The sequence below is a fragment of the Micromys minutus genome (assembly GCF_963924665.1).
Source record: "Micromys minutus genome assembly, chromosome: 11".
Classification (NCBI taxonomy): domain Eukaryota; kingdom Metazoa; phylum Chordata; class Mammalia; order Rodentia; family Muridae; genus Micromys; species Micromys minutus.
This window is the reverse complement of record NC_137980.1, coordinates 31359471-31379974: the sequence shown is the minus strand read 5'-3', so window position 1 is coordinate 31379974 and position 20504 is coordinate 31359471. Positions and strand designations below refer to the sequence as shown.

At 41.3% G+C, this 20504-nt stretch overlaps 1 protein-coding gene across 2 annotated transcripts in view; it reads right to left on the bottom strand.

Moving 5' to 3' along the window:
• The window catches only part of PRKG2 (protein kinase cGMP-dependent 2), a gene marked incomplete at both ends in the record, with an annotated part of 84472 nt that extends 66543 nt beyond the window's left edge, over positions 1 to 17929 (bottom strand). Inside the window, one exon of one of the 2 annotated variants that reach the window (XM_080925131.1) lies at positions 17466 to 17929. In XM_080925131.1, the coding sequence (XP_080781257.1) occupies positions 17466 to 17926 (461 nt within the window). The remainder of the gene's footprint in view (positions 1 to 17465) is intronic. The other variant, XM_080925130.1, reaches the window with a different exon arrangement.
• Positions 17930 to 20504: the final 2575 nt, after the last annotated feature.

Sequence of the window (20504 nt, the reverse complement as noted above, 5' to 3'; positions counted from 1 at the left end):
ATAGCGGTCCTTAAAGGCTAATGAATCAATCCCAGAAAGAAATCTATAAAATTACAAACAGTGGGGAAAAAATGGATAAAACAGTTTAAGATCAGAAAGTGAAAATAGAATCAATAAACCCAAGTTAAGGGGAATCTAGAAATGAATATGTTATGAACTTGAACAGGAACCTGAGAGGTGAGCATCACCAATAGAACAGATGTGATGGAAGAAAGAATCTCAGGCATTGAAGACACTGAACAAAAAAAGGATACCTCAGTCAAAGAAAATGTCAATTCTAAAACAAACAAACAAACAAAAAAAACCAAAAACAAAAACCCCTCCACATAACATCCAGGAAATGTGGGACACTATGGAAAGACCAAATCTAAGTATAATGGGAATAGAGAAAGGAGAAGAAATCCAGGTCAAAGGCATAGAAAACATTTTCAACAAAATCATAGCAGAAATTTTTCTTAACCTAAAGAAGTAGGTTCAGATCAATATACAAGAAGAGTAAACATAAAATACACTGAACCAGAAAGAAATTCCCTTAGTACAGAGTAATCAAAACACCAAATAAACAGAGAAAACAAACAAAAAAAGAAATTGGAGAAAATTTCAAAAGATGGAAAGATCTCCCATGCTCATGGATGAGTAGGACTAGTACAGTAAAAATGGCCATCTTACCAAAAACAAGTTAAGGATTCAATACAATCCCTATCAAAATCCCAACTCAATTCTCTAAAAATCTTAAAAGGACAATTTCCAGCATCATATAGACACAGGAAAATCCCACAATATCTAAAATAATCTTGAATAACAAAGGAGTTTCTGGTGGTGTTACCATTCCTGACCTCAATCTGTACTACAGAGGTATAGTTTTTATAAGAAATGGTATATTGGAGGTTTAGTCACTGGGAGCTCTTGGGGGAGGGGTCTGGTACACAAGGAGGGAACCCATGGCTCCAGTTGTAGCAGAGGACACATCCATGCATCCAGTAGCAGAGGATGGCCTTATCTGGCATCAATGGGAGGGAAGACCCTTGGTCCTGTGAAGGCTTGATGCTCCAGTATAGAGGAATGCCAAGGTGGTAAGGCAGAAATGGGTGGGTAGTTGAGCTCCCTCATAGAAGAAGGGGGAAAGGTAATAGGATAGAGGGTTTGCAGAGGGGAAACTGGGAAGGGAGTAACATTTGAAATGTAAATAAATAAAGTAACCAATAAAAAGGAAACATGGTATTGGCTCAAAGACAGACATGTTGATCAATGGAATTGAACTGAAGATCCAGACATTGATCTACATACCAATAGACACCTGATTTTTGATTAAAGAAAGAGTCAGAGATAGATGCTGGAAAAAGATAGTGTCTTGAACACAAAGTTCTGGTAAAACTTAATGGTTGCAAGTAGAGGAATCCAAGTAGATCCATACTTATCACCTTCCACAGAACTCTAAATGGATCAAAGTCCTCAACATAAAACCAGATCCATTGAACCTGATAGAACAGTGTAGAGAAGACTGAGACAGGAGAAGACTCTCTCAACAGAACACTGATAGTACAAGCACTAAGGTCAACAATTAATAAACGTGACCTCGTGGAACTGAGGGTTTCTGCACAGTGAGGGACACTGTCATTGGACCAAGCACCAGCCTACAGAATGGTAAAAGAGTTTAACCAGGTAAACACCCAAGAGGGCTGATATCAAAAGTATATCAAGAACGACAACAAAAACTGGATATTGAGAAAACAAATGATCCCATTAAAATCTGGGGTACAAATCTAAAAAGAGAAGTTTCAAAGGGGGAAACTCAAATGTCTGAGAAACACTTAAAATGACCTTCATAATCCTTAGTCATCAGGAAAATGCTAATAACTACTTTGGGATTTCATCGTATACCTGTGAAAATGCCTATGACTGAAAAAGCAAAGGACAGCTCATGTTGGCGAGGGTGTGAGGAGAATTCGGCTTTTGCTGCTGGGAGCACAAACTTGTTCAGCCACTATGGAGATTAACAAGTTGTTCCTCAGGAAGATGGAAGCCAATCTGCCTCAAAACCCAGAGCCGTACCACTCTTGGGCATAAACCAATAGGATGCTTTGTTTATCTACAAGGTCACTTGATCAACCATGTTCACTGTGACTCTACTTATAATAGCCAGAAACTGGAAACAACCTAGCTGCCTCACAGCAGTAAAACGTGAAAAAAGAAAATGTGGTACACTTACACAATGGAGTATCATTCAGCTGTTAAAGAAAGATTACACCACAAAATTTGCATCCTGAGTGAGATATCACAGACCCAGAAAGACAAAAGCGTATGTATTTGCTTAGATGTGGATATTGAGTCGGTGATAACCAAACTACATAGAACCACAAAGGGCAGGCATAGTGTATGGAAGCAGAAGTAGGGAGAATGGCCAGATTTTACCAGGAGAGTGATAAGGAACAGAGACAGCTGAAGGCAAACGGTGGGGAGGCCTGGAATGGGAGAGTCAAGAGGAGGGGGAAGGACAGAGGACACAGAAGACAATACAGGAAGAGGCAGTTAAAAGTAAGAGCCATTTGAGGGGTAAAAACCTACTCAGTAGAAGCCTCCTGAAATACAAAAATGAGGGTGATCTAAATGAAATCACCAGATAAAGGGAAAGACAATGCCCAGTTGGACATTCCTTGTCACCAAATGAAGCTTCCAGCATTGAGAATGGGTTACATCTAATTTGTTGGTCAAACCCCCAAACAACACATGCTGTAGAGGGAGTTGAGGAAGGGGAAACTGAAATCAGGATTTATTATATAAGAAAAAAATCTATTTTTAATGAACTCAAAAAAGCAAAAGAAATATAAATTTCAATGAGACAAAAATGAAATTACAAAATAAACACAAATTATCTATACATGTGTGTGCATATATACATAATCATATAATTCACATAGCACTTATTACATAATGTAAGATATGTATATAATAAAGGAAAAAAGTAATACTTTTAGTTCCTCTAAAAAGGTTTGGGGCTTGAAAGTTAAGGAAGTAAATAAAGGCATGATTAGAAAATTGAAAAAACAAGAATCAAAAAGATCTGCCATTGCAATCGAGGACTTCCGCATGGGCCCTGGCAGTGGAGGAAGCAATATTTGCATGGCCTGGTGCAGCATTCTTGGCATTTGTCTTGGGTACTAGCTCTGAGGTATGTTCTCAAAGGCGTCATAACACACACAAGCACAGAGCCTGTTATACTTTCTCCCATTTCCCAGGAATTCCAGAGAAGATGTTGCTCTTTCCAAGAGAGAAGTGACGGAAGAAGGAAGGATAAATACTAAAATCAGAGGAATATATTGAGGTTGTTGATTTACAAACTGAATTTTCAAAACTTTGTGTTGGTGAGTGCACGTGACACCCATGTAGAGATCAGAGGACAATTCTGTATCACTGGCTCTCTCCTTCTGCCTTTATGTGGGCTCCAGGCATCAACCTCAAGTCAGTGGGCATTAGACCAAGCGCTTTTATTAACTGATCAACTGTCTTGCTGAGGCTTAAAATAAAATGTTTAATGATGTCAAATACTCTCTAGTTGATAAAATTCTAATCGTGTTTTTTTTTTTTTATTTTTGAAAATTGAGAAGCTGATTTTGAAATTCTTATAAAAAGGCTAAACAGTGGTCTCAGAAAATTAAAGAATATGGAACATTGTGTTAATAATTACTATATATCAAGATAACTAATATATTAGTGGTATGAAGATGAAGCAAAGACCTTTGGTATAAGACTCAAAGTCGAGGAATCAGCCTAGATGTGTGGTCATACATGATAAAGGGTTATAGCTGTAGTAAGTGCCATGAGGGGCCAAAACACACTCTAGTGGAAAGTTGTCAGAATATGCTCATCAGTTTGAATTGGGAAAGAAAAGCACACTAAAGCCACATTGGACCATTACAACATATTCACCAGAAGGGGTAAGGTGAAATTGCTAATGTTGCCAAGTACTGTAGAGAATGTGAAGAAAAGGTAATAAACTTACATGGCTGGGGGGAGTGTCAGTTTGTTTAGCTACTTTGGGAATCTGGCTGTCTATGCTAAATTTCAATTTAGAAATACTGTACTGCCAAGCTATTTCTCATTTGATGTCCACCTGATGTCAGACATTCATGCATCGAAAGACATGGCAGCAACGTTCACTTGCATTAAACATCAAATGCCGGGTAGAGAGTTGGTCCGTTCTGTAGTCACTGTATAGCAATGATAATTCTGTCCACCACTATATATAACATAAATGAGTTTTGCTATATAAAGAAAAGTTTCAGATCCTGTAAAATTGGGATCTATAGCTCCATGAGAGTAGATCAGAAAACATGTAAAATTTACTGTAGCTGTTGTATAGAGAGTAACTTTGAAGTGGATTAATATAGAAAACTGGGAGATGAGGAAGACACTTCCTAGGCTCTGCTAATGCTCTGTTCTCGAGTAATAGTTGATGATTACATGGATATGTCTGCTTTATTATTTGTGTGCTTCAGTGACAAAGCAGTTTGTATGTGTGCATTGTGAGAGGACAGGCACATGAGGAGGTCGGAGATCAACCCCAAGTGCCTTCTTCCATCACTCTCCATGGTATTATATCTGGGGGATGGTTCTCTCAGTAAGCCCAGAGCTTCCCAATTGCCAGCCAGAAAGATCCTGGGGTCCTCCTGTCTTCACTTTGCAGTGTTGGGATTACAGGTGAACACTATTGCACCCAGGTTGGTTATTAGGGATCTGAACTCATGTCCCCCTGCTTCCTAGGCAAGCCCTTTAGTCAAGGCGCCATCTCCCCAGAGCCACCAACTGCTCTTAATGATTTTTAAATGGATGTGGCTCAGGAACTAGAAACAGTTCACATCTCAGCTCTGAGACCTCCCAACTTCACATCCTTGGAGCAGCTACTTAACCTTCTGGAATGTGGGTTCCTCAGCTGTGATTAGGGCATGGTACCCACATCTGTCCCATGAGAATATTCTGCACATGAATTCTAATAACATGGCAGTGAATCTTTGGTGCATGGCAGCATCAGCAGTTGGCAACTGGAGCATGTTTCTCTGGAAACAAAGGTTCTGGAAACAGAAGCATTTCCAAGACATTCTGTTCTGTCCAAAGTTCTCCCAGTGAGCAGGATCTCAAACCCATTTGAGGGGACCTCACAACCTTTCATAATCTGTTTATGGCCCCAATCTATATAATCAACATTCTTCAAAGCAATAAACTCCCGGCTTCTAAGTTGGCTCAGGAAATTCCATTTGTCAAAGTTCCCCTGCATTTCTCACTACTGGGGTCATAAGCCACTTTCTGCATCCTGGATGTTAGAGTCCTCTGGTCTCAAGTCTGGCCAGACCCCATCTTGACCATGTTATCTAGTGAGCTGCTTTACTCCAGGTTTGGCCAATATCCCTTGTTTGCTTTCTTTCCACCATGTCTTTCTTGCAAGCATCAGCTCTATCCCTCATCCTACATTGTATAGCATTGTATTTCACAGCTTGACTAATACAATCAAACAAGACTCCGACACAGAACTTGCTGTGGACAGAAGATCATGAATAGGGATGTCATAGCTTGATTCTAAGGTCTCCCAAATAGTAACTCTGGAAACTTGGCATGTCACCTAGCCTCTTGGATTCTCTAAGCTGTAAAACAACAATAAACACGGTCCACAGGTCATAGAATTTCTGAGAATTAAACTATTTAACAGCATAATGCAATGAGAACAGTACCTGGGACATAAAATATACTGCTAGAGAGTTAGCTATTACCCAGGTGAATCAGTTACTCACCACCAATGTAAAAACTGAGAACTGCAAAACTTTGCATTCTTTATGTAAGTTCTACCTATATTCACTCAGGAAAATCACTGCGAAATGTCGGTAAAACTCATAATGCTTTAACCCCTCTGCTTGCTCAGTCTCCTCACAGGGTGTCCACACCCATGGAACTATTCATTATTCCCAAATGTGCCAGCCCACTTTATATCCCTACAGTCTATCAGGCTTGATGTCTTCTCTTAAGACTTTACTTCCAGCAGTCTGGAGACAGAAACAGAAAATTGCTGAGTTCAAGGCCAGCCTGGGCTTCATAGTGAGAATTGGTTTCAAAATAAACAAAATATCTCGATATTTTCTTAAGTCCCTTCTTTCCTTATACCTGTCTCTTCCAGCATCGTATTCACCACACATTGGGGGAAATAATTTTAACTTCCCTAAAGAGGCTCAGATCATCAAGACCAAGTCTACGTAGCCTCCCAAGATTTATATTAGGCATATATTAGGAATTTAATGATATTGAGAGAACTGGGAAACATTCAGATTTCTTCTCTTCGTTTAAATATTGGACACAAGGGCTAGCATGGGTAAAAATGACCTCAGCCACCTACTGAATGGATACAACTGGTAAACAGAACACACTTGGTGGTGTTTCCTGGTTTTGTATCAAAACCTTATATTTTTGATAGCTAAACCAAAAAAAAAAAAAAAAAAAAAAAAAGATGAGATGCCTAATAAATGTCTGTGTTTATAAACTGACAGACCAGCAGGGGAAGGGTGAGGTCATTCCATCAGTAACCTCCAGTGCACCCTCTTACATACTCACCTTGTAATCAAGCATGCTTCTAATTTAATTACATTGCTCTTATTTCCTGCTCACAACACTTCTCTCTTTCTCAGGTTTCTGCAGATCGCCCTTTCCCCATGAGTATGAAAGAACAGAGATTAATAATGAAATGCTGAAAACAACCAAAATCTACAAGGAGGCTGGCCTGACAGACTTGATACGCATGCACCGATGGTGTGGCACAACAATTAGGTATAAATGACAGACTTGATACGCATGCACCGATGGTGTGGCACAACAATTAGGTATAAATGGCAAACAGTTCTAAGTATTAGCCCTGACCTTAGATCATCTAGCTGATTATTTTGGAAGTCAGCAGGGGTGTGGGCACATCCTTGTAACCAGGGGTTCTTAGTGCTAGCAGTGAGCAGTGTTTAGAAATCTTACATCATAAGTCTGGGCTCTCACCTCAAACCAGTTTAATCAGGCTCTCCCAGGGCTAGACCCAGATACCTGTAAAAATAATTCCCCAGTTGATTACAGCTCTACTTAAGAACAATAGCTGTGGATCAGTGAGATGGTTCAGTGTGTTAAAGGCACTTGCACATATGTGTGCGTGCACACTCATACTCACACACACTAAAACGATAGTGTGAAACTCTCCTTCTGAAGTGTTATAGATGTGAACACGGGATGACCTCCTTCCCTCTATGGTTCTGCAGCACCAGGAGGCAGGGAAGATACGTAGACAACAAAAAGATACATAACAAATGTATATGCCCGTCAAGTAAGCAATCAGCTAACACCGAGTAATCAATAACTGACTAATGCAGTGTTTACTCTAACACATCGATATACTATATTCTCTTCTTTTAATGGTATAGCAAATGGATACAGAACTGACTCCCTTCTGCCTCCTCCCATCCCCCATCTGGAACTTGAAGCATGCCCTAGCATTTGGGAGAACACTGTTAATAGTCCTAGGACTTTGAATATGTCTTCATGTTGTGACAAAGCATATGTTATATAAAATGTGCCACTGAGCTACTTGAATGCACAGTTCAGCATCATTACACTTATTCCCATTGTCTGTAACCATCACAACTGCTTCCAGATCACCCATTATACATTCAGTCTCTCTGTTCTGCCCCTGGCCTCAAACACTCTACTTTATACCTCTAATTTTTGATTACTTCGGATAGTGCATAAGTGGAACTATACATTTTCCTTCTTGGCACTGGTCTGCTTCACTGGGATAATGCTTTAAAGATTCACGTGTGTTACAGCATAAGATATAACATCTTGTTAAGGTTGGAAAATTTCTTGTACGTGTGCATTCTGCATTCTGTTTCAATATTCATCCAATGATACATATAAGTGGTTCCCGTCATTTGGCTATGGTGATGGCAAGAACATATATGTACGGCTCTGAACTTCTTACATGTGCCTTACATACCCACAGGGCCATTTTGATCAGAGTCTCACCTCAAAGAATAAAAGAGTTTGGTATGGCTTCCACATCACATCCGTACATAACACCTTGCCATACAATGGGGACAGACCCAAGGATCTTTTCCTTGCCAACAAAACACAATACTGGAAGACCACCTCAGGGTTTTATGGCCATGTCTAAGCCAAATGTAAAGAGACTCCCAACTGCTACAAAGAAGTGCCATGTGGTAAGGAGGCCTGAGAGAGGCAAACACTCTCAACACATCTAAGTTGAGCTTAATTAGCCCTCAGCTGAAATCAGTAAGAAATCGGAGACCTTGGTCCTGTGTCCACAATGCATTTAGTTCTACAGCAGTTATATGAGCTTGGAAAAGAACCTTCCTTTAGAACAGTAATGGTTCCTACCCTGGTAGTCACAACTCCCACAGAGCTTGCATACCACATATCCTGAATACAAGATACTTACATTCTGATTCATAAGAGTAGCAAAAACACAGTTACGAAGTAGCAACAAAAATAATGTTATGGTTGAGGTTCACTACAACATGAGGAGATGTATTAAAGGGTCAAAGCATTAGGGAGGTTGAGAAGCACTGGTCTAAAAAGAACTAGAAAACAAAGCACGGCTGGCTAAGCCCTCCACTGCAGCCTTGTGACTTGCACAAAGTACACCGGATTCCAACCCAGAATGCTTGGAGGTAGCAAATGCATGTTTACATTGAAAATTGTGTTAAGCACAAGCTTAACTTGTGCTTCTCTGAGTTCCTAGTCCCAAGACATACAGAGCAGTAACCTCTTCCGGTGTCTCCTTAGCTCCCTGTCCCTATTCTCCTGTGGAAAGGGGGGGATGAGGGTTGGGAGCACCTGTGTCTTTTTCCTTCCTACCTGGGAGCTTGGTTTATAACTTCTGAAAAGATTGCCAAACCAGATGCTAGGAAATCACACCCCCCCCACACACACACACATACACACACCCACCCAGCTGTGCTGGTATGAAAGAACATACTACTGGAAGGCTTCAAGGGATGTGAGAATTCCTGACCATTCATACTTTAATATAAATTATATAGAAATTTACATTAAATTCTTCTAGATGTTGCTGGTTCTAGATTTAAAGAAAAAGACACCTGCCAGTTAAGAATGTCCTGAGATATTTATAACTAAAAATAAAAATTACTTCAAAGACGGATTATTTTTAAAATGAGACTTTGAGGCAGGAGGTGTAATCACAGGATGAGAAAGGTATGCTTTGCAAAGAAGGTGCTTCCATAAAGTCTAGACGCCTGAGAGCTTTGACCTTGACTTAGCTCTTCGTGCTTCAGACCTAGATTGCTGTTTAAATCTTAGAAGTCAGGCAGAGACCAGTATTGGCTTACAGAGACTGCAGTGCTTGTGAGACCAGGGCCTGGACAGTGCTTTCCTCTGACCGACAGAGTTGGCTGGTGCAGGGGGATACTGTCTCTCAACTGCACTATTTCTACTGCTGTCTTTCATGGGTGCCTAGTCAAGAAATATGCACTGTCTAGAATAGACCAATTATGAGGAAAAACAGAAAGTATGAGGAAAGTACATTCTGTCTCAGAAGACACTAAAAGGGTGTCAAAACGGTTAGCTAGAAGCTTCTGCCCAGGCATCCAAGAGAGGGGTTTAAGCCAGCCTACACAGTTCCAAACCCATGTGAACAAGAAGGTCTACAGAACCTACAAATTAAGGATCCAGAAAGCAAAATAAAATATGTGTCAAAATAGCTGGTATTAAGCTGTGGCTGTGTTAACTAGAAGTTGCTATGCAGGCTACTAGAGCGGTTGCAGGGGAGAGTCAAGACTCTTAACCAGCTGTGAATCCGGTGTTTGTGCATTAATGATCCATGTGGCAAGATATATGCCCTTGGCTGCAATAGTGACCTGAATGTTTTCGGTTAGACTCAAGGAACTGCAAAGCTAGTCAAGAAGCCATGATTCAGTAGCTCATTAACAGTAGTGAGTGTATTACTGTTATTTTCGTAAATATACATAGTATCAAGCTGCCTTCTCATGGGTCCCTCTCTACTCATTGATTAGTGCAGGCCTTAGACCCATCAGGGAAATTTCTTTGCATTGATAGTGGTTAATGCAGAAGCTCCAAAATCTACAAGGCTTGGAGAATAAGCATTATTGGAAAGCTCATTCACACTTGGGACCTCTAGAATATACCATGTCCTCAAGGCTCAGGGGCCATTGCAAAGGAGAGACAGATTGTAAGACTTGGGGTTATGGAAGACCACAGCAAAACATTGTGTTCTGGATGTGATGGGACAACTGTGCTCCTGAACTCATCAAAGATATGGTTGCCTGCCCACAAAAGATGAAGCTAGCCAACATTCTTTCATGGAGTGGGAAGGGACTTGTGAGTCCGACTCTTAACTAAGGTGATATGGGCTGTGGTGGTTTCTGGGAAAGAGTCTAGTCAGTTTTCTGTAGGTCTGTGACTCCTGGTAAATTGACCATACTCTAGTGCACAGTCCCATACACATGAGTATATGAACAACACAGACTGGAAACTGTGAATTATTAAAAGAAAAAAGGAAAAGGGAACTGATCTGGGGAGGTATGGATGTAGGGGTAGATCTGGAAGGGATATGGTGGTGATTGTGGGAGGAGGATGTGGGAGGGAGGGGACTGGATCTGGGAAGAGGGAAGGATGGATCTGGGAAGTGTTGAAAGGAGTAGGATTGAATTACACTTATAAAATTCTAAAACAATAAAAATGTTTTTAAAAAGGAACTGCAGGTGATGACCATGACCTTGCAAAGCACAAGTCACAGTGAGGTCACAGTGGTAACAGTGGCTTAACTATATTTAAAGAATTGAGTTTCATTGATTTAGTATTCAGTAAATGAGTATTGATTTGCATGTGTTATTGTACAGGGCTATCCCTCGCCTGCTGTAACCTGAAGCTATTGGTTAGAATCAATCTGGCTTCTGGATAGTATAAAAATATCACAGAGTTTCATCATGAGACTGTAGCACATGGCCTAGTGTCCTCAGGGTTATCACGGTGCTTATGTATGAGCACTTGAACTTTAGACTATTCAAAGCAGTCAGGCTTCAAATCCTGGACATTTTCTGAGGCTTTGTTACATATTTTTCTGACACCTGGCTGCTGACAGACTGGAAGTTGGGGTTGTGGTGGGAAAGAATAATGGGTAGAAATAAATGAAGCAGGAACTTGTTGAGGACAGAAGCAAAGAGACGAAGAGAGGGAGTGCTCTAGCACAGAGACCTTGCATTCCTAGAGAGAAGTGGCTGGAAGTGAGAGAGGCCAGATGGCAGCCCTTGGAGAGGTCATTCACTCATTTAACTGCTTCTAGATGGCAAGACAGCTGCACTTAATTCTAGACACATTTAAAACTCCCCCATACTTAGCCTACCCTTTTCTATAAAACTTAAGGGTACTCCTCACTCACCCTAGCCCTATAAAACCCTCCAAGCCCGGTTTTACAAATCTAATGGAAGCCATTTGTGCTGTAAGCTGCGTTGATGGAGAATATACATTGGACATCAGATAGACCCAAACTGCAATCCTGCTTCAATAATCTATCAACACTACAAGTTTCAGTCTAGTGACAAATTACCCCGAGTTTTAATTTCACCTTTGGTACAATGGAGAAAGCACACATACCTGATTAGGCAAGTCCAAAGCATCCAAGAGATAATGTATGGAAGAGAAACAGCAGCTAATAGTTAAAGTTATTATTTCCTGATCCCATCCCTCAGCAGCTAGCTTGGCTCTGGGTGCCTATGTGAGCGTTATTGTTATAAATCATAACCTCTGTTTCCAAACACACTGACGCCTTCCAGTACACATGGCGTTTGGCAATCATTGCCCATGGCTTCTAGCAATCAGATCAAACAATTGGATTTCTGTTTTCCCATGCTTTCATTGGACTGAGTGATCCAGCATTTGCTATGCTAAATAGTGAGGTTAAGCTAGCAGTATCTGAAGCATGTACACCAACTTTTTAACTACCAGACTTGATAGGTAAAGGTTTACAGTTTACTCCAGACATTTGTAATTGTCTGTTGACAGCTCTCGGGGTAATGATACCTAAGTTACCAACTCAACTCCTTTTACCCTCACCCCACACAAATTCCTGGTTCTAAATTTGTTTCAGAGAGGCCCTTGCTGGAAAAACAAAAGCAGAGAGGAATTTTCTTGGTGGTGTTTGTTTGTTTTGCTAACTATGGCATTTAAATGACCCATTTCTTATTATTTGGTCATTAGTTTATTACAAGGCTTTTGATCCAAAATATGGAAAGTCCTCTTCTAATTCTAATTTTGGAAAAATCGTGCAGAGCAGAAGTTGGAGCTGCTTCTGGGCCTTTGAATTTCTGTCCAGAAATGAAGAACTTTGCACCCTTAAGTGAGTGATGTAATACCTCATGGCCCAGATTTCTCATATGCAAAGTGGATTGTGATGGTCTACAGAGTTGTAAGCATTACATCTCTTCGCAACTATGCAGTATTTAGACTTGAAACTAGCACAAGTTAGTGTGTGTGTGTGTGTGTGTGTGTGTGTGTGTGTGTGTGTGCATAATATGCAATGTAATCAAGTGATTATCTACGAGTGTTGTATTTCATGTCCCCATGTTCATGAAGCACCAGACTGGTGACTAGCAGACATTTGTTAATAGATCACCAGTATTTCTTCCCATAAAAACTTTCCTGTTGAGTGAGGGAAGCTGGTTTCTCTGGTGCACACTTTCAGCACTCCTTCAGAAAGAAAGCACAAATGAGAACTGCACACTCTCCCTCGCTCCACCCCCCCACCCCATCTTGCTACAGTGTATGATTCACCAGCGTTTCCCACTTTTACCTATTCATCCCTTGGGGTGGGAGTGACAAACAAAACTAATTGTCCTCCCCAAAACTGGAATCCACATCTGAAGCCCATGGCAAGCCTTTGTTTTATCTTTCCTTTTCACAGAAGAACAATAGTTTCAAATGATAGTTTAAGCGTTCTTAGCAGAAGGCGCTCATAGCAGCCACTTGCCAGATGTCTCTGATAAATGTGCCTGTGTTCCACCAGACAGTCAGCATGAGCTTCTAATTTTTGCTCTTCCAATGCCGGAGTTTGCTAAGCAACATCTACAGAAACAGAAAACTTCATTCCACTGACTGTCTGACCTCTGGATGCTGACCTTGATACTCATGATAAGTCAGACACAGGCAGAAACATAGCCCTTTCCTGGACTCAGCCTGGAGAAGCACGGGATCCACTCACAGAACCACATGTGTTCTGCCATGTCAACATGGCTTGGGCCAAATCCATTCTTCACACCCTTTGCTCACAGATCTTCCTCAGGACACGGCTGATGCTAATCATTGGCGCAATGAGCAGGCCCTACTCAAATCTGCATGGAGGACGGAGGAGGCACCACCATAACTAACCGGTAGAGTTTGTTGTCATAAAACATTGTGGGACCTGAAGTGTGGGACTCGTCTTCGAGTAGATCCAAAATATCAGAAGTCTCTATATCAATCTTAGAGTCAGTCTGAGTTCTCCACCTACTATGGTATATTTTGCATGTCTTTCTATACTCTTCCCAGAGAAGAGTAGCATGAAACAATCCCTAAGCTTCCTCTAGCTCCAAGGTCTCCACATATTCACTTACACTGCATTGAAATCCGAGACTAAAACACCTAATAGAATGTACTAAGCCCCACAGGAGTTAGGATGCTCTGATAAACCTGGATGCCCGTAACAGAAGCAGACGGCATGCCTACTCAGCTGTCTGCATTTGAAGATCTAAACTGGTCCAGAGGCTCATTGCCAAATGACTTGAAAGCACCATGCACATCCAGAGCCACTTCACAGAAATTCTGCTCTGTGATCACCTCAGTCTGTCTGCAGCATTCACATTTTCTGTGGCTGGGCCTAAAACTCCTCTTACTTTCTCTATAAAGTGTTCCCAAAGCCCACAGAGGTCACAACCCCATCAATAGCGACAACAGTAACAGAAAAGCACATATTCTAGAATGGCACCAACCAGTACTCTCCAGACACACACAGGTATAACTGTAAGTAACTGAAGTTGAAAATTCCTTTCCTTACAGGCATTACCCACATTTTAAACATCCGAGAGCCCCATTTGACTACTGGCTACCGTGCAAACAGCACAGGTCACAGTCACTATACACAGTCCTACTAGACAGCACCGAACCACTCCTAATCCTTAAGAACAAATATTTGGATGGATTTGGCCCAAGCCATGTTGGAGCAGCACTGAGGTGAAATGGGCAGGTGGCTTCTTCAGACTCTAAATGTGTGTTGGGTGCATCCAAGTCAATGAAACAGGCATGAGCTGAGACTGACTTGAAATCGTGACCTTCTCTCTTCAGTCACAGAGTGGGTGAGTAGATACCTCAAAAGTCACAGGCTGGGGTGCTGTGAGTGACAGTTTCTTGAGGATTATCCAAAGTAAACTTTAAGGTTCTTAACTTGTCATTCCATCAAATTCTACCCGATAAATCATTGTCCTCTGACCTTTATAGTGGTTCATAGATCCCTAAACATTGATTTTAAGAGACCTCTGTTAACAAAGGTATTCTTTTAAAAGAAACTATCACATGATATTCAACAGTTTTCTAGGCAAGCGTGGAGAGCAAAAGTTATCCAAAAATGCATCTGGCACATGCATATTAGGTATAAATTTAGATTTCAGTCCATCCAGGAAACATTACAGAAGCTCAATGAATAAATTATGGGAGCCTGGGAGTGAACAGAAGAGCCATTTAAAATGAGTACATTCTTACATCTCTAGCAGGTTCTGTGTGGAAAATGGCCGACTCAATGGGCTGTGTATTTCAGGCCTCGTTAGTGAGCAACACCCTGTATTCCTAGCGCCCTGACTTCTAGAACATTGATTATTATAAAATTTCTTCATAAATTGCCTACAAAATATTCAAGATTTATTTGGGTTTTTCTCAAAAACTAGAAGTGTTTAGGAATGGGAAAATGAATGGTTATTGGTGGATAGTTCTAAAACTCTGTAAGATCACCCCTGTGAACGGACTGAGTTAGCTGTGCTCAACCAGTCATCTTGTACATTTATCAAGTAAAACTGAAACACAAGCTGCTTAATAAGGGGTGGTGGGTCCATATTCTACTTAAGTAGCTCACCTATGACCTCAAAGCTCTGTAAAGGTACATGAGAATTATTAGGGCATGAATTATCTAAATAGAATTATCTGCTGTTCTATTTAGGACTAATCATTTAAAAAAATCAATCCATCTTTTGATCTCCAGTACTGAAAAAAATCAATTAGTCCCCTTCTTTATTCTGACCTACACATAGACTTGTGCCCATCTGGCTTGCCATGGGGGTACTAACTGATAATCTTACTCAGAGGCACACTGCCTTGCCTTTTCTGTGATCACTTCATGGTACACAGAAGAGAAAACATAGGGGATTAGCCTAAAAACTCTAAGTACATAAATAATAATTTTCTTTACCATGTAATAACCCAGCTATTTATCCAACTAACCATCAATTCAAAAGAATGTGTTTGTCTCATGTTATTCCGCTCAGGAGACTAGTGCTTTGACTCAAGATGAGAGCAGGTCTTTAACCTTTGGACAAAGCAAACAAACAAATCCTTGGTTTCAAGAGGAGGAACATAGTGGCTTATGTAGAGAGAAAGTCAAAGATAGATTTGTTCTACGTTTACTCAGATACTGCCCCATATGTAAAAACCAGATTCAATTTGAGAAGATTTGGGGCTGGCAGTAAATAATCTATTACTTATACCCACATAATGTCTACGTGAGTACCATGACATGATAGATAGCAAATAAGTATACATTCATATATCAAAATACATAGTCAGAATGGCAGGTAATATGCAAGTTCTGAAAATATGCATATGCCTATAATAACTACAATTTATAAATCCATGCCACTAAAATAATTATTATTTTGAAAGGAATAAATGGATAAGACCCCTCTAAACCAACTAATAATAAAACTTTGGACTCCATCCACAAAACCATTATAATGAATAATATTAATCAGATTTATTCAGATACAGAATTTTATGATTAATTGCACAGTATGACTATTTTTCCTTTCAGGTATTTATTGATTATTCACTGTTCCAACTGCTGTCAACAAATTGAAGAATTAAACCTCCCTTCATAATTCTGTTGTCAAGATTAATCAGCTATTTGTTTAAGTTGGATGTTTTGTCTTGATTTATGTTACTTGTGCCTGTGAGTAAATTAAAAGTTGATTTAATTTCACAGATCTTGCACAGAGCGGCTGGCTCTGCCCAAGATGGCATCAAGGCCAAGAGCTCATGTCGATTAACGAGCGATTATTGAAAAACCACACAAAAAGGAGATCATAACTTATCTTTCTCTCCTAACCAGGAAATCAAACTCTAGTCAGAACTGTACTCCTAAATACACACTGACATATACTTAAGAAGAAAGGAGTGGAGAAATTCTTTATTTCCTTCCAAAATTTCAGTATTTCATTCCAAGCATAAATACATGATAAGAACACACAAACCCTAAATTCCCAATTTTGTCAATGCACACTGTATGCCTGTGTTAAAATATCATACTGCTCACATAAACATGCATGCTTACCACATGTTGATTTGAGACAGTCAGAGAGAAAAAGCAGCCTGATTTTAGAAATCAATTCTAACTTTTAATTTGTTCCTTTTGCTCTTTTTCACCTAATTTCTGCCAGTTTTGTCCTTTGTGTCTCAGCTAAAGGTCACCTCATCCATCAGCTGGGCCTCCATGGCAACCCTTGTTCCCTCAACGCCTCCCAGCTCCTCTGACAGCATTTCTGTTCACTAATTCATTTATCCCAATTAATGATTGTACAGTCCTTGTCTGTCTCTCTCTCTCTCTCTGCTATCTTTCTCCACAAGACAGACAGATCTGTCTGTTTATCTTACACAGCCAGCATGGTGACTGGCAGGAGCAGCACTCAACAGGAACTGGTCAGTGAATGGCTGGAGTCCCCCCCCCCACCTCGAGTGCCCTTGGTGGTCCTTCTCAGGACTTTCAGAGCAGAGGCTAAGCAGCCATCTTTGCTGTGCATGCTCCATCCCACTGTGCTCTGGGTGGATTGTTGAGTCAGCTTCCTTAGGAAGAGACGTGCACACTTCCTAAACGATCGTCTGCCCTCTGGGACTGTTGAGGGAACGTAGATGACACCTTCCAAATCTGGCCCCTCGGTGGCACCTGTCTCAGAATCTATCTACCTCAGCCTCCAGGGGCAATTCCTACTCTGAAGAAAAAGCTACATAATAAGAGATGCATTCTCCACAAAGCTCTTCATACCCACAGCCGAGGGCTCCACATTCCCCCCTCCCCCCGCCACTCAGGAAGTGTCACGGACACCTCGCCTCGTTCCTACTGTGAGGGCCACTTGAAGGAACAGAGCATAGAAGCCTCTTACCTGGAATCCTTCCTGACTCTCGCTTTCTCAAAGGAAAACTCAGGGGGTTTGTTGAGGTCATAGGTTCGGGTTGTTGGCTCTGCAGACACTCCAGCCTTCGCTCCTCTCCTGCTGTGGAGAGAGACCAAGCCTGAAGTCTTTCGGTGAACATCAAGAGGCACTTTGTCAGGAGAGGCCTGCAGTGGGCTTCCTCCCTGCACGTGAATAACATCCTGCAGCTTGTTCAGCTGGATGCATTTGCTCTGCAGCTCTTCCGTGAGCTCGGCGATGGCCACGGTCTGCTTGGCCAGCTGCTCCCGGAGCTCCTTCAGGTGGTACTCCCGGTCCTGAAGTTCCGCATCCTTCCTCCTGAGATCCCGCTCCAGCTCGGCCACCTTGCTCCGCAGGGCTTCATTGCTGAGGTTCCCCGAATGGCCATCTGGGTGCTTGGCATGCTTGGGTTTCACTGAACCATTTCCCATGTTGCTCAGGAACCTACGGGGAGGCAGAGAACTGGGAATGAGCAAGTGGAGTTCCACTTTCTAACAGCCCTCCCCTTTCCAGTCTACTTCATAAACAGACTCAGGGCAGTCACTATCCTTTGATAAGCAATAAAACCCTGGGTTCTTATAGAGCTAATGACAGTTCCTTTATCCCTCTATAGAGAGCAGTTAGCATTTGGGCTCATCCTTCCTGCCCTTTCAGCAGTGTGGACGGCACACCTGAGTATTTCTACAACTGACCTTCTCACCTACTCTTCCTGTGGTTCTTCTCTCTAGAGAGTTGTCAAAAACATCCTAACAGGGCTGAGATTTGGACGGCACCAGGGCAGAGATTAAATGCAAAGGAACAGCCACATTGACAGGGGTTTGACACCCACTGGGCTACAGTTAGAAAAAAAAAAGATCCCCTTGACTTAGAAGTATCACATCTGCATTCCTCACAGGGTAAAGGTAGAAACTGTGTTGCTCTATTAGCAATTTGTTCTTGCCTGGTGCCCTAGTAAGTGTTGTCTCTCTGCCAGTGTTGGTGTGAAAAACCTTGAACAGTGATCCCTGAGTAGAAAACACCAGTGTGAAGTTTTTCTATATCCTTTGGGTCCTAAAGCCAAGTTGTACAGAAAGTGACTGACTGTAGTGGGAAGCTTGATTGTTTTATGAAGAATATCTTTATGGCTCAAAAAGTAGCTCAGTGAGTAAAGCACTTGTTGGGCGAGTATAATGAACTAAGTCAGTACCCACATGAATTCTGGGTAGACATGGAAGCCTGACTGTTCTAGTGCCCAGGATACAGAGACAGGAGAAAACTGGGGCAAGTTGTGTAAGTAGACTATTCAAATTGGTGAGCTACAGGTTTGGGTGAGAACCATGCTTCATAAAGTAGAGATAGATTTACAACACCTAACATCAACTTCCAGCTTGCCTTGGAACAGATATATGTGAATCCCTGTATGTGCGTGCATGCACACACAGACACACACGAACATGCATACACATGTATGAATACCACATACATTTGCAAAATATTTGGGGATATCTCCTCACAGGAGGAATGGGGAGATAGTCCAGAAAGTGTTGAACATGCAAGTATGAAGACCTGAGTTCTGTGCACACTCAGGCTTCTAATTCCACTGCTGGGAGACAGAAGGGTTCCTGGCGTTGGGTGGCCAGGCAGTTTAGGCTATCCTTGGATCTCAGTGAGGGAGTCTGTTTCAAAAATACAAGGTTGATGGATGCTGAGAAATCACCCCTGTGACCCATAGCTTCCAACTGTATTCTAAACAGGGACATATATATGCACATGCACACACACACAACATACACACACACACACACACACGCACATGCACACGCACACGCACCCGCACACACACACATACGCACACGCACACACACACATACACACACACACAGCCTCATGGGAACCCCAAAGTTATCACTAATTAGGGTACTAGAAGAAGATTATGGATTATAAGATTTAATTTTTGTTGATTTGTTGTGTATTTTTTTATTCCAAAGCTTTCTATTTGTTTTAAAACATTTATTATAAATTCAAAAGGCTGGCACCAAAATGTTTTCGTTCATTGACATTATTACTTCAGTGGAAATCAAGTAGCATGTTTAGGTTTACTAAGCCAATTTCACATAAATAATAGTACATTTTTAGAAAGTAAATCAGGTCTGGAAACATGGCTTAGTAGTTAAGTGTAGCAATTGCAGACAACCACCTGTCAACTCCAGCTACCAGAGGTCCAGTGCCCCCTTCTGGCCTCCATCAGCACTGCACTCACAGGAGCCTACACATAATTACAGACTGAAAAATAAAACCATTTAAAAAAGTAAACCATCTGCAGGTCATAAACCTATGTGAGCAAATCCCATAACAGTGGAATTTGCACAGCTGATGTGCAGATGCTGCTCTGACTTTGTACATCAAACTTTGCGGTACTGGATGGCTTAGTCTGCGGAGCCCTACATCACCTGTGAAAAACATCTGGATTGATTCTGATTTTATGAAATCAGAAACAGAGGATCAAAACTAAAGTTTATAAACACACATTTTCTACCCCCCCCCCACCTTCAGACTTCTACCTTAGGGAGAAACAAAGAAAGATCTTGACTTGATTTTAAGAGTTCAACCAGATTAATCATGGCCTCTACAGAGACCGACTAGATGCAAAAAAAGTTAATGGTTTCCAAATTTTAAACAGATGCCACCAGCCAATGGAAGCTGCATAAGATCAAGACAGAAATAGGGAGCGATTCGTCTTTTAACACTGGGTTCTCGCTGGGAGCAGCCATTAATAAACATAAGCATACGCAGAGTTGCTTCCACAACAGCAGACATGGAGCAGGCATAAACTTTAAGCTTCTGTGCACCGGGCAGCATTTGTTATTCTGACCCATTAGCATGTCATAAAAAGATAGAGGAGAGAAGAATTTAAAGAAATGAGCCTTGAAGACTTGTATCCAGAATAAAAAATTCATCAGACGTTAGTTTGAGTCTTGAGCCTTAACCTGAGTGGGATTCAGAAAGGTGCTCCCAAAGTTCTCTAGAATT